Here is a 13,903-nt window from a genome sequence, read left to right as displayed (position 1 = left end):
TGAAAACCAATGTGCAAACACTATAATATTTCATCTTTTATTCAACTGCAGTAAACAATTTTGTTCAACACTTCTTTGAAATCTTTCTATAATACATCAATGTACAAACAATAACATGCACTTTTCATCTCTGCGATCCTTGGTGCATTTCTTTACAAATCTACTTAAAAAACCTGCAGTCAAACATTCATTCAAAGTGTTGTGATCTAGTTAGAACATACAAAAATAGATATCTGACAAAGGCTACATAAAGAACACACATTCAAAATTACACACAAAAATTTAAATACTGCTACCAGATTCAGATAATATTGTATTGACAATTTCAAGTCAGTTGTAATGGTAAATAATGCAAACTCTTAAAGCATTCATTGGAACTATATGGGCTATAGGTCAAAGGCAGCAGCAGTCAGTGGACATGATGTGACAACAGCTCATTTGTCCACCGTGAAGGACTGCAGTCCAGTGATGGCTCTGCCCAGGATCAGGGCATGGATATCATGGGTACCTACAAAAGAACACAATAATCAATGTTCAGTGACACATAGAGCTTGGGAAAAACTTATGAGACTTTAGACATTAGACCCTTATGAGACAATCAGGTTCTGCTCTAATGCAACTTGCAGACGTGCTCCAAAAATATCTAACTTTGCTTTGTAATCACGATCACTTTCTTAAAAGCTCAAAGCATTACAAACTCCTGCCTGTGTAGTGACCAGGATCAGGAAGTTCGAAGCAGGGATTACAGATGGGTTTCCGTGTAATGCCTGATCTGATCACTTTGTTCACGTCTCCTTCACTCTCTGACCTTCATAAGTGTTGACGGATTCCAGGTTCATGACGTGACGAATGATGTGATACTCGTCTGCGATGCCGTTTCCTCCCAGCATGTCTCGGGCCTGTCTAGCGATATCCAGGGCTTTACCGCAGGAATTCCGCTTTAGCATAGATATCATCTCTGGAGCCGCTCTGTGAATGTAGTTTGGAGAGTGAAGTTTATTAGTTTGAAAATGTTTCATTAGGGGTTTATTTTTATTAATTTAAACATTTTTCCCACATTAAATCACATTTTTACAAATACAGATAATTCCTGGGTTTCAGTAACCCCGTGGCAGGAATTCATTTGCACCTAATATTTGTCTTTCTCAGTCCTAAACTTGACTCCTGCATCCTCACAAAAATAATATCCAAATCTATAAATCCAGTCCAAACTGCAGCAGCATAAAGATGAACCTCACTTTTTCTCATCTATCAGTCGGCCCAGTTGAAGACACGACTGCAGGCCAATGGTGATCTCGGTTAACATGTCTGCCATTTTCTTCTGGATCAGCTGGTTTCTGGCTAGAGGAACTCCAAACTGGATTCTAATGGGAACATTACAGATTATGTTGCATACTGAAAAACAACATCTGCAAGAACCATAAAGAATTTAACCACAAGGACAGACAATCTTAGCAAGCAAGCAATAAACTGGAAGCAAACAAATTTACTGACATTAACATTTCCGTATTGAAATTCTTCCACACTTTTCACATTAAGGTCATTAGATAACAGATGTGTTCTGACCTGTCCAGTGTGTACTGTCGTGCGGTGTGGAAACAAAACTCTGCGGCTCCCAATGCTCCCCAAGCAATGCCATAGCGAGCATTATTCAGACACCCGAACGGACCCTGGTAAACGAGGAAGAAAATCACGAGTATATTAGCATTATGTAATGAAAGTTAAAAAAAAAGAACAAAACAAAACAAAACTGTATTATGCATTGACAAGGTGGTCAGTAGAGTTTGGAACTGAAAAAAGGGCTGATTATGACTTGTGTTAATCAGCTGATGAATCTCAAAATGGTCAACAATTGGTCAATGAATTGGTCTGAGCGATATATATTAAACTTTTTTTTTTTTTAAATGTTTGTTTTAATAGGGACAATACAAAAAATAAAAGAATAAAATGCAGCACGACAAAAAATATGCATTACATGGTAAACATCTAATTTGCATCTCTGGTCCCTGTATGTGGCGTGCATGAAGATTGTGCTTCATGCTTGTTTCTTTCTTGCTTTTTTATCCATTTTAATTAGCATTTGTTAGAAAATACACTGTTAAATTGCTTCTTTTCTTTTTTTTTAGAAAATGTGTACTATGCGCATGGGGGCCTAGATATGTGGATGAAATCAGCCTTAAGAGATTTTGATTGGATTCTAGGATTTGTGGCCTGCTGCTTTATATGGATCTAGAATGAGAGTCTTTACCTGGAAATAATTCCTCTGCAAACAATGGCATTATCTGGATATACCAGTAATAATAATTTTTCCTAAAATTCTGAGGAAATTTGCTTCCCTGACTGCTGAAATAGAAAAAACACTTCAGACCAACAGAATACTACAACTCCAATCTGGCCGACAGGGTAAGAAATCATTAATTCAATTTGCTGAATTGTTGGTCATCGTCCATTTTTGTATGGATCAACAAGAACTAAACCACAGTTGACCAAACAAGGATTGTTCAAACTACCACCAAATTTCATAGGTCAGCTGTATTTTAAAAAGTGTATGAAGGGATGTACTTCTGGAGGATAATTACTTCATCACAACATGGCTTTTGGCTAACAGGCCAACTATTACTGCTTTGATTCAGATCCTTCAAGGCTGGCAGGAAGTGCTTAATTACAGTCCAAAAGTAGACATTCTGTTCTGATGCTCTGTTGATTTCTCTTGTGTTTTTACAAATAAAGCTTTCTCATTGTTGTACACACTGGCTAAGATTATAGGTCAGATTTCTAATTACTAAAATGATTACAGCTCTGGTTCCTTTAAGCTAGTGCTTTTCCATTATTTTGAAAAACTTCATATCTAGCATTGCTTTTATTTGTACGCCTACTAACAATAAAGCCAATAAACCCTGAGCCAGTGTTTCTCAATGGTGTCTCATGCAATGTCTCTCTCACTCACCGCCAGTCCTGAGACTTTGGGCAGCAGGTTTTCCTCTGGCACTTCCACCTCGTCCATGATGATCATGCCGGTGGCTGAAGCCCGCAGCGAGAACTTGCCTTCGATCTTAGGAGTGGACAGACCCTTCATGCCACGCTCCAAGATGAAGCCACGTACCTTCCCATCCTCACATTTGGCCCAAACCACACAGATGTCAGCCACTGGTGAGTTCGTAATCCTGTGTGAGAGATGGGGGTGAGTGTAAGATGATAGAAGAGACTCATGTCATCTACTAGGGAAAACGTTCCTATTAAGCTCCTCAAAATCTACTTTGAGACATTTTTAGTGCACAAGATATTGGTTTCAGTACAAAAAGTTATGTTAAAATATTAATCTCTCACACAAAAATATTTAATTTTATTTAAAATGACAAAAGCATTCCAGTTAAGATATACATCATTAAATTTAAAAAGTCTGGCTGTGCTTAATGGGTACATTTCTTTATTAAAAATCATGTTTTATTAAAAATTCTTGCTTATTTTAAGGAAATTTTTTAAAGGTACAAAGTCAATCTCAAAAAACAAAACAAAAAACAACAACACTAAAATCAAGCAACAAGGTATTCAAGTCGATCAATTATATTTTCACAATGAAGTGTCATCTAAGCACATTGCAACATCTATACTAGTCCACGTTCAGCTAGTAACACATTTAAAAATCAGATAAAACAAACCAATAAAACATTTTCTTCATGGGGATGAACACAGAAACTAGCCTCATTATGAAAACTCTTGTTAAATGGATGACAACTTATCTATAGTCTCTTAAGGCTGGAATACACTTCATGATTTACAGTCTGGAGAAGCTGATGCTAGATGCCAAAGATCAGAGCCAGTCTGCAGATTTGAGTCGACAGAATCCATAGAAAATCGATTAACTTAACTTAGTGACAACCATCAGTTGATATTTAAAGTCTGTGTATGCAGTATTTACAGACGTTCAATGTGGAAGAGCTTAAAGAGAGCACACTGAGCTTAATGGGAGCAGCAACAATTTTTCAAAATACATTTCATGTAATATTTATTACAATGACAGGATTTTGCTAAATAAATAGTCTAGGTCATGTATTAAGTTCATACATATTTTAATATGAACTACTATTATTAATATCTATGAAATTATACTTTTTCTTATTGATGTCACACTGAAGCTGTGTGATTTTCATAGTAGTGAAGTAATATATTAGCGTAGCACACAATCTTATACAGCTAGTCAGCTAACTGTGTTCTGTAGCATCCGCGCTGTGGTGCTAAAACTATCTTTTGGATCTAATGTAATTATTTCCCACATCCAAGCTCCAGGTTATAATATGCAAAAGTCTGAACATTCATCTTTTAATTTTACAATAAGTAGTGAAACTTACCCAAAATAGAGGCTTAAACATATAAAAAAAAAAAAAAAAAAAAACACATTTAAGGGGCTCCTCTTTTGGTGAAAGCTTTTAGAGAGCTTTCAAAATGGCCGCCAGACTGTGTGAACACATGGAGACTCATATCTCAGTGTGCAATGATCTGATTGACTTGAAATTACAGGAGGTATATAGTAACAAACATATCAATTGGTTAAGACATCAAGTAGGAAAACAAATTATTTTTTCTTTTTATAATCTGATCTCAAAAATGAGTCCTAAAACGAATTCCAGAAACGAATGAGCATTTTAGCAATTATTGTTCCATTGTCTTAAAGTCAGTGGGTTGTTGGTTATATACCTGAAATAAGGTCTGTGGTTAACACAAGCTCAAGATTATTCATGTTACTCTACAACACGAAATATATTACTAACATCCCCTTGTAATTTTTTCAAGCTTTTACTTGTCTTGAAAAGGTTTCTACTAGTCTGTGGCCTTGCTGTGTTTATAACTCAATTCTAACTAAAACTTTTAGGGAAAATATTCATTAAATAAAGACTTAAAGAGTTGTCTGAAGCTTAACGTTGGTGACATTGAAGTCATGTAACTGTAGTTCATTTGTAGTCTGTTTATTTATTTTTTACTTCTGACAATTATGTTTAGGCTTAAAAATTCATAATAGCTGTATTAATCTGAGAAGATTATCATGATGAACAAATCAAGTCAAAAGCATGCCAATATTCTGGGCTACAAAAATACATCACTACAGCACAGTGGCCGCAACTGTCCCATTAAGTGAATGCAGTCTTTAAAGGCTCATGGCACCACCATATGGACACAGTTTGTAAATGCCAGAGAATGTTACTTATCTATGTTACTACCTTCTCATTTTGTGCAAATGGTGATCTCTTGAGTTAATCCATGCAGTTCCATGCATTTGTGAACTTTGCTATTCTATACTGTTGTCATAAAGCTTGTGCATTACATAAGAGCGGCACGAACCTACCAAGTCTTGGAGCCGGTGAGGGTGAAGGTGCGACTGGACGGGTTGTACTTGGCCCTGGTCTCCATGCTACCTGGGTCACTGCCGTGATTTGGTTCTGTCAGTCCAAAACAACCTAGAATCTCTCCTCGTGCTGCACAACACATAGACAATACTGGATGAATCTTATGAACAATACTTGAAGCCCAAAATCAATAGATAAAGAATATAAACCATTAAGATTTTTTGCACAGACACATTTTCTAAATGTTTGGCTATTGATTTTGTAGTCTTACCCAGTCTGGGCAGGTATTTCTCCTTCTGCTCCTCAGTGCCGTAAGCACTGATGGGGTGCATGACCAGCGAGGACTGCACACTCATGACCGAGCGATAGCCGCTGTCCACTCGCTCCACCTCACGCGCAATGAGACCGTACGCCACGTAACTTGTGCCAGCGCAGCCGTAACCTTGATAGGGAAGTGTGCATGAGTTAAAGAGAGTTACAGAAACATACTGTATAGATGGTTACACTTTAAACAAGCAATCAGTTCTGCATTTCCTGACTCGGTATTAGATGACAGAAGGGTATATTTTAAAAATCTCTAATATAGGGCTGCAAGATTTAGGGAAAAATATTTATTTGCAACTTTTCTGGGGGGGAAAAAAATCATTATAATGCATTACAAGTGACCCAAACTCAGAGCAGATTCAGAGATGAGTTTGTGTGGAGCAGCATGCATTTACTGTGACCTGAGCTGCTCTGAGACGCTGAAAACACTGAATCATGAGCTGCTTTCGTGTAAATGAACACAGTGCCACTCTTTACTCAGAAACATGCAGTGCATGTATTAACTGAATTAAATCTGAGATTTAAATTATATTTCTATTAATCGTGCAGCTTTAATATCGACTGCTAACCAAAATAAGACTGATATGTTGTGTATACCTTTAATGGTGGGTCCCAAAACACCAAGTTCTCCCATCTCAGACACAATCTCACGATGAAAAACTAGTGGAGAACAAGGGGCAGTTAGTTTAAAAATGATGGAAATCAATCAATGGAAACTAAACACCCTACACAAACTGTAGCCCATTATAGAAGTCCTATTATAAACTATAAACTGTCCATGTGATAGAAATATATGCACACCTTCATTTCTGTTGGCCATCAGGATGCGTGGCATGAGTTTCTCCTGGCAGTATGTGCGAAAGGAGTCCCGAATCATGATCTCCTCCTCCGTCAGGAGACCCTCCAGCTCCAAAGCATCACGCCAGTTAAACTGTACTTTAGCTGAGGTTTATATGACAGGTTAGAAATGGACATGCAGGTTAGTGATCACCAGATCTTCACAAGTTTAGAGCATAAGAAATACTGCAAATGAAGTAAACATACGTGTTTTCACTTTCTTCTTTTCGCCAGACTTCTCGGCATCTGATAGAATAATAGAATTATGCACCTGTGCATCTTTACCATGTTATGCATGTGAAAATAGAAATGTGTGAAAAACTTGACTTCAATTCTATACTTGAACTGTGAAATTAAACATGCGCTGATAAAGATTAAACTCTAATCAAATCACATTTAAATGGATAGTTCATTCAAAAAAAAAAAAAAGTACATTTATTCACTCTAATAGTGTTCCAAACCTGTATGTTGTACTTTTTACTAAAAGAATCTCCATGCTACATAATAATTTGGATGAATTATTTGATTTGAATAAAAACTTCAGTTTCAATCAGTTCTTCACATGAATCCAATATATGGCTTCAGAAGGCTTGGGATATAATTGCGAAAAACTGTATGGATTACAGTTCTAGTGGATTTATTTATTTATTTTTGGACAAGATTGACAGACATGGTCATGTTCCACTAAAAAAAATAACAATATACAGGTCTGGAATAGCATAGGTGCATAAATTGTACATTATATCATTATACATCTAGAGACATTTATAAAACAAACTGCTGTTCTGACCCAATGGAGAAGCCGCAGCAGTTTTCTGTGATCTGGAAGCTGTAAAGAGGACACATCTCTGGCTGTTCATTAGCAGACGACTCGCACTCCTTAATGCCATGATGAAGTGAGCCTCTGAAAACAATAACGCATGCCATAGAGCTTACAAAGCATGCATGTGTCAAAAAAGCCAACAATTTCCCTGCGTCATTATTAAATCTTTATTTTACTAGGTTGGTTTCTTCGGTTAAGAAAAAAAGAACTGCCTGAAATGGCAGCAAATACAATGTCAGCAGAATACAAATTATATGAAATTATGGCAAACTAATCTATATTGTAGTAACTAGTTAAAACAAGATATTCGAGGTATCAACACTGTTTTAAATGACAGATTTGGAAATACTCCTTCAGCTGGGAGAGTTTCAGTCACTGTAAACAAATCCTCAAGTAGGTAATCTGCATGCATAAACAAAGCGTCACAGTTCTTCATGCACACAAATAGCAGCTGACCCAAAACCACAGTACAATCTACCAACTAATAATGGACTCCGTTTTACTGTCACATAAAACAGATAAGAATTAAACTTACCTGTGAACACACTAGTAGACTTCTGTCGTACTGCGCAAATAGACAGGTGGGAGTTTTACAGATTGACAGCGCATGGCGGAAGAGGACAAGTAGGAATGCGAGAGCGATGGAGAGTCCAGGGCGCCATTTTGAGTGTGGCATCTGCAGCCTCATAAGACCATAGAAATAATAAAACAAAAGGGTAGAATATACAAGAAAGGCAGGAGTCAGCTATGGGAAATAGGTATAGTAGAGTATAATGTTAAAAATATAGTAACATGTGGAAATAATGACCAAGGACGGAGGTATTTGTTTAATTTTCTAAGGAGGACTGGACTGGAAGGACGAATTTAATTAAGATATAGTAAGTCAAAGTGAGACAGCAGAGGGTAGTAATGCAACACCATGGATGCCAACTGCCGTAAAACTCCAACGAAGAAGAAGAAAAGGGTAGAATGTATCCGAAAGTGCCCCCTTTACTAGCATAGTCATTCGAATTACTTTCTTTTTTACTATTTACAATGCTTGACAAAGTTTCTCTGTTCATGAGGATAAAGCGCCACATGGTGTTGTCACGTGGTACCAGGTTTGTACATTTTAGTGCACAAATGTTGTTACATGTACTACAAGTGGTAAATAAATACATTCTTCTTAATACATAAATATGTTAAAAGCGCATTTTTGTGCATATTCAGGGTGTCTCAAAATGATTTAGATGCTCTTAAGATTATCGTATAAATATTAAAGAATATTTTTTTAGTAGCCTATATTAAGTACACAATTAGTGCATGAAAATAGAGCACTTTAAGTACATTATGGAAGTGCACTTCTTTTTCTCTCTCTTGGGAAAACCTTAAGCTCACTTGTAAGTCACAGTTCCTTTCATACAGATGGGCGTCGCCGAAAATGGCATTGCGAATCCTGAAAATGCACCAGTGTGTGAGTTTGTTTATAGAACGCTGTTGTCACTTCTGCAAACTCTCATATATAGCCTACAATTATTCAAAATGTACCTGCAGCCAGTAGGCCCCTCCCCTAGTGCAGGCCCCTGGGCTTCAGCCCGTTGAAGCCCGTGCGTTTACGCACCTCTGGCTGTCACAAACTACTGGTACTTCAAACGAGACTGGGCTCTTTGGTCAGATGAAACAAACAAACAAAAAAAGCTTTTTAGCAGCAAACGCTCAAGATAAACATTAACACACACACACAAATACGTGTGTGTGTGTGTGTGTGTGTGTGATGTGGTGGGTAGTAACTAACTTGACTGATATTACATAAAATGGCTGGAAATTAGTTATAATTTATTGAATCTCCCTAATTCCTAATTATTCCCTAATTTTATAGTGTGTTCCATTATCACACTATGATGTTTTAAATGCAATATTTCTGTATTTATTCATTTCCAGTCCAACTAAATATTATGAAATCATATTACGGTAATAAAAAACACTTCTTTAAATGGTTGATTCAAACAAAAAGACAGCCACATGTTTCTTTGATAGTTTTATCTTTCCTTAAAGCTTTCGTCCCTCTAGCACTGAGAGTTAGTGCCCACATGGAGTTCATTGAAGATATCCTAAATACCCTTACAAAAGATCTGAGCAATACAAACTATTCTAGAATTGCATACAAAACTGTAAAAGAGAATAACACAACACAATAAAACTTAATATTAGAAATGAAACTCTCGGAATGCATACTGTTTATGCAATTTTATTTATTATATAATTGCAAAAAAGCAGAAAGGACAGTGAGGTCTCTAAAGGAGAATGAGAGTGGTGACACTTGCTTCCCTCATGGGTCACATGTGTCTCTTCACCCCTCCATGGACAAGCTAGAACCTAATAATTCTAGTCCCCATGATAGAGCTCTCTCATCTCCCACTCACAACAGGTACTGATGATCTCCTCGCTCATCTTAAGACCAGGTACAGTCCCAGCCCATGTCTATAGCTAATCTGTATAAGCTGATGTAGAAATCTGGAAAACAGTCGAACATCTCTTCATCGATTGTGCAACTGGAAACAAAACACATAGACATATTAATGTGAGAGCATTCAAGAATAAAATGTAATTCACAGGGGCATTTGTCTGTGCTGAGTGTATCTATAATTTATTGACTAGAACAAGTTAAAATGAACAATTTGAACCACTAGATTAACATGGAACTTGAGATGCATAAATGTGAGAGAAAGTTAAGCGAGGAATCTCTTGTAATGCACTACATTAAAAATGAAAACTCAGCTTTTTCTTCAACCTGTAACAAAAAGCTTTAAACATTTAACCCCTTAGCATTCTTGTAAAGTTTGCCTAAACACAGTGTAGCATGGGTGGTGCAGTGGAAAACTAACAGATGAAGTCACATTTGAGGTCATTTATGTTACACTTTAAGTCTCTCAGAAACATGAATCTATGCTCTCAATACAATTAATTTGCATTAGATCGACTTAAATTATTCGTAGCTTCAAATGAACTAAGCTTGGTTAAAAAACAACAACTTGACATTAGTAATATTTCATTATCTAAAGACAAGAACATAAATAAGTGAGATCTGAATCAAATTTTAGTTGTATATTTGTATGTCTTACACATGAGACAGTTTGTTGCGGTAAGTACGCAGCAGGCCAAGTAAGTCCTCCGGACAAGTTTTGTCTATGTCTGTCCAGTCAACTGCAAGCTGCAAATACAATGAAAGGGTGTTACACCAAGAAATGTTCAGTTAGTAAACAATTACAAAATTGTTGTGATCATCAGGAAAGTCATCAATATTTTATAAACACAGTTTAGCAAGTAAAGCTGATATTCTGTTGTTGGATATTTCTCCCCACCTTTGATTTCCATTTACTAAATGTTTTGTCTTTCGAGTAGCCCTCTGCATAGTCACAAAGCTTTAAAAACTTTTCAGAAAATGTTTTATTCTGGTCTTGCTCTTTCTTTCCAAGTATCCTAAGAACTTTAGTTTTCCTAAAGAAAAGAGCAAACATCACACACACACACACACACACACACACACACACACACAGACTTGTACAGAGCTGAGTATGAAGGTGAAAACAGTGGGTGAAGTAATGGAGAGAAATAGAGTCACATTCAAATAAAAGCAAAATAATAAAATAAAACCCTTATTTTCCTACACATCAAATACCTTTTTTGTCCATTCTTGTCCTTTCCATCGAAGGCCCTTTCGACGGCTTGTATTCCTGTTAGGCCTTCTTCAGCTTTCCAAATTTTGCAAGCTTTTGAAATATCAATGCAGTACTGAACTTCAGGTCGATCGCCCACTTTCCTCAGCACTTCGTCTTTTCTGAATGAAAAAAGAAAAAAAGAGACCAGGTTTAGCAGCAGAACAAGCATATATATTCCATAAATGAATATGAAGCACAGCATTCATCATACATGTATTTTTCTTTCTGATCTTTAAAGAAAAAGTACATTAATCATATTTATGAACTTTAATTTAACTGCACAGGACAGCATACAGTTATTAGACATAAAACACCTTTTAAAATATACCTTTTTGGACCCCAGAAATAAGGGTGTTTTAGGACCTGATCAATGCTTGGGACACTATTGACCATCCAGTCTATGAGATCCTGGGCTACAATATCTTGCACATCATTCTGCATGTCAAAATCCTCTATGACCAGATGTTTCCCACCAGAGAGGATGTAGTACACCAACTTCCCAACAGCCTGCAAGAAATGGAGCAGACTGTGAAGAACATGTTGATCTACATTAACATTCATGCATTTGGCAGATGCATTTATCCAAAGTGAATTCAATTCAATTCAAGGTAAACATTTTATCAGTTGTGAAGATGCTTTATTCTACATAAAGTCGTGCTTAGTGGTTGTGTTGAGATCACATGACAAGCTGAATATATATTTGTAGAGTTCATAATATATCATATTTTTTGGGGGGGGGTTACAGTTTCATTATGATAATCTGCTGTAAATTTCACAAACCTTGATGTCGGAGCTCTTTGTATAATCATTCTCTCGGATACCAGCTCTATCTGTATTAGCAGTTGTTTCTCCCTTCAGTTTGATGTTTCTGCCAAAGCCGATTAATCTAACATTTTCTTCGAAATCTGTTGAGAATAGAGAAAATTACATTTTACATGTAATATGATATAGACAGTATAATATTATGGTATTCTGAGATATGCTGTAAAAAGTTAAAATAAAAATAAAGAAAATATTTCATACCTATGATGATATTTCTAGGGTTTATGTCACCATGTATCACTCTGGCCTGGTGAAGATCTCGAAGGCCAAGAAGCATCTTCTTCACTGTTTTTTTACATTTTTTTTTAAGTTGGTTATTATTTTCTTGTTGGTCTATTTCTGACTGATAAAGATTTTCAATGTATTCATCTAGATAATAATCCCAAAGCTTTACTGCTATATAAATATAATGTGTATCTTCTTCTGAGGATACATATTTAATTATGTTCTTGCTCTCCAGTTTAGTATTATTTAAATGATTAAATTCATTTGTGAAGTAAAACCTATTTTGCTGGTTTTTAAATCCACACTGAACTGCTACCAAAGTACCATCTTGCGTGAACCCAATGTATGTTTTTATTTCACCCGAAGTGCTAATGATAAAAGTCTCATTTTTAATTAAGTATAAGTTTCTGCTTTTATTTTTAGTCCTAAAATCTTTATTTTTTAGATGATTTAAGAGGGCCTTTGCCCTTTCTTTCCTATAGCTATTTTTCATATTTTTTATGTTTTCTTCAGCATTTTTCAGAAAAGTAAAATCTAAAAAACATTCCTCATAATTATTTTGTTGTTTTTTGTTGGTTTGTAGTATTATTTTTTGTTGGTAGTAATTTTTTTTATTAATAGTAATTCTCTGATTGAGCATTATTTTGTTATTGGTAGTATTTTTTTCATTAGTAGTAATTTTGTTATTAGTAATATTTTTTTTATTAGTAGTATTTTTTTTATTGGTAGTAATTTGTGTGTTGGTAGTAATTTTAAAAAAATGTTTAATTAAGTTTCCGATTTTCTTTTTAGTTCTAAAATTTTTTTTAAGATTTTTTAAGAGACCCTTTGCCATATAAATGCACTTTCTGCACCAAGAGTAATTCCCTATGTTCCATATATCTATTTGCATGTTAGCCTTTTCTTTAGGAAGAATGTTATCTGTGAAAAAAAGAAAAGAAAAAATCTGGTCAGACTGGTTGGTTTGGGCACCTGTCAGCTGGTCAGGCTGGTTTTGGAAAACCTGTTTAAACCAACTAAAACATAATTCTTTATTTTTTTTCAGCATGAATATGGCCAAATTAAATGCAGCTTAATTAATTAATATCCTAATTAATCTAATGAAGTACACTGAAATGACACAAAATAATATAATTAAATATGTCAATTATATTGTGCTATCAGCATTCAAACAGGTCAACATCACTGGGCCAATCTACAGAGCCCCACATAGGACATGCAGACAACAATACATTTATTTTAGCCACAAATGAAGAATTAGGTCCCTTATTTTAGTTCAACTGTGACCAGGAATTTGTTCCCATGATTTATTTGTTTCCTCGTTTTAGTAAATCATTGCCACATTGTACTAATTTGCTTACTCATTTTGAATTAAATTAAAATAAAGTACAACATCACCATGATTTACTAAAATGAGGGAACAAATTAATAAGTCATGGGAATTCTTAATTTGTGTCCATGGTATATTTTTCCCTTTATGTCATGTGTGAGGCTCCATACCAATCATCTCACATACTACAGTCTAACTCTATACAGTCTTATACATCATAAGCATCCAAAACAATTTACTCAACACAGGAGTTTTTGGTATCAAAAAATGAGATATTAAATAAAGTTATGTATCCAGGAACCAGGAACTTACCTAAAAACTAAATGCGAACACGGATGTAAGTAGTCAGTCAGTTAGTTAGTCAAGTCAGTCAATGATCGCGGAAGGGTGTAATCAGCCCGAAGCTGACTTAAAATCCGCCCATAAGGAATGAAAACTAGCTTGTTTTCCCCTTATCCAATCACATTTAACAGCTGTGGAATTCCCATAAAGGGCTTTAAAA

The 13,903-nt window shown here is 35.6% G+C and overlaps 2 protein-coding genes across 4 annotated transcripts; both read right to left on the bottom strand.

The window, feature by feature from the left end:
* Window positions 1-23: 23 nt before the first annotated feature.
* gcdhb (glutaryl-CoA dehydrogenase b) lies at window positions 24-8,010 on the bottom strand. The gene is made up of 12 exons (XM_058768634.1): window positions 7,862-8,010; window positions 7,294-7,407; window positions 6,711-6,749; window positions 6,468-6,608; window positions 6,264-6,326; window positions 5,614-5,784; window positions 5,342-5,471; window positions 2,948-3,164; window positions 1,567-1,670; window positions 1,239-1,364; window positions 809-969; window positions 24-508 (listed from the first exon to the last, which is right to left on the bottom strand). Exons 2-12 carry the CDS (start codon window positions 7,391-7,393, stop codon window positions 435-437), a joined length of 1,326 nt encoding a protein of 441 aa, XP_058624617.1. The 5' UTR covers window positions 7,394-7,407; window positions 7,862-8,010; the 3' UTR covers window positions 24-434.
* A 1,530-nt stretch (window positions 8,011-9,540) lies between these two features.
* LOC131537638 (probable serine/threonine-protein kinase ireA) lies at window positions 9,541-13,783 on the bottom strand. 3 transcript variants are annotated; one of them, XM_058771208.1, is made up of 8 exons: window positions 13,714-13,783; window positions 12,048-12,992; window positions 11,805-11,929; window positions 11,353-11,531; window positions 10,985-11,143; window positions 10,668-10,803; window positions 10,428-10,516; window positions 9,541-9,857 (listed from the first exon to the last, which is right to left on the bottom strand). In XM_058771208.1, exons 2-8 carry the CDS (start codon window positions 12,961-12,963, stop codon window positions 9,758-9,760), a joined length of 1,704 nt encoding a protein of 567 aa, XP_058627191.1. In that variant the 5' UTR covers window positions 12,964-12,992; window positions 13,714-13,783; the 3' UTR covers window positions 9,541-9,757. The 3 variants fall into 3 exon arrangements, with proteins under 3 accessions (XP_058627191.1, XP_058627193.1, XP_058627192.1); XM_058771209.1 differs by lacking the exons at window positions 9,541-9,857; window positions 10,428-10,516 and having other exon boundaries at window positions 10,668-10,805; window positions 10,986-11,143; XM_058771210.1 differs by lacking the exons at window positions 11,353-11,531; window positions 11,805-11,929; window positions 12,048-12,992; window positions 13,714-13,783 and having other exon boundaries at window positions 10,668-10,805; window positions 10,986-11,121.
* Between the last annotated feature and the right edge of the window lie 120 nt (window positions 13,784-13,903).

This window comes from Onychostoma macrolepis, chromosome 03 (genome assembly GCF_012432095.1).
Source record: "Onychostoma macrolepis isolate SWU-2019 chromosome 03, ASM1243209v1, whole genome shotgun sequence".
In the NCBI taxonomy this organism is placed as follows: Eukaryota; Metazoa; Chordata; class Actinopteri; order Cypriniformes; family Cyprinidae; genus Onychostoma; species Onychostoma macrolepis.
Note: the sequence above shows the minus strand (reverse complement) of the source record. Positions and strands in the feature narration are given on the sequence as shown.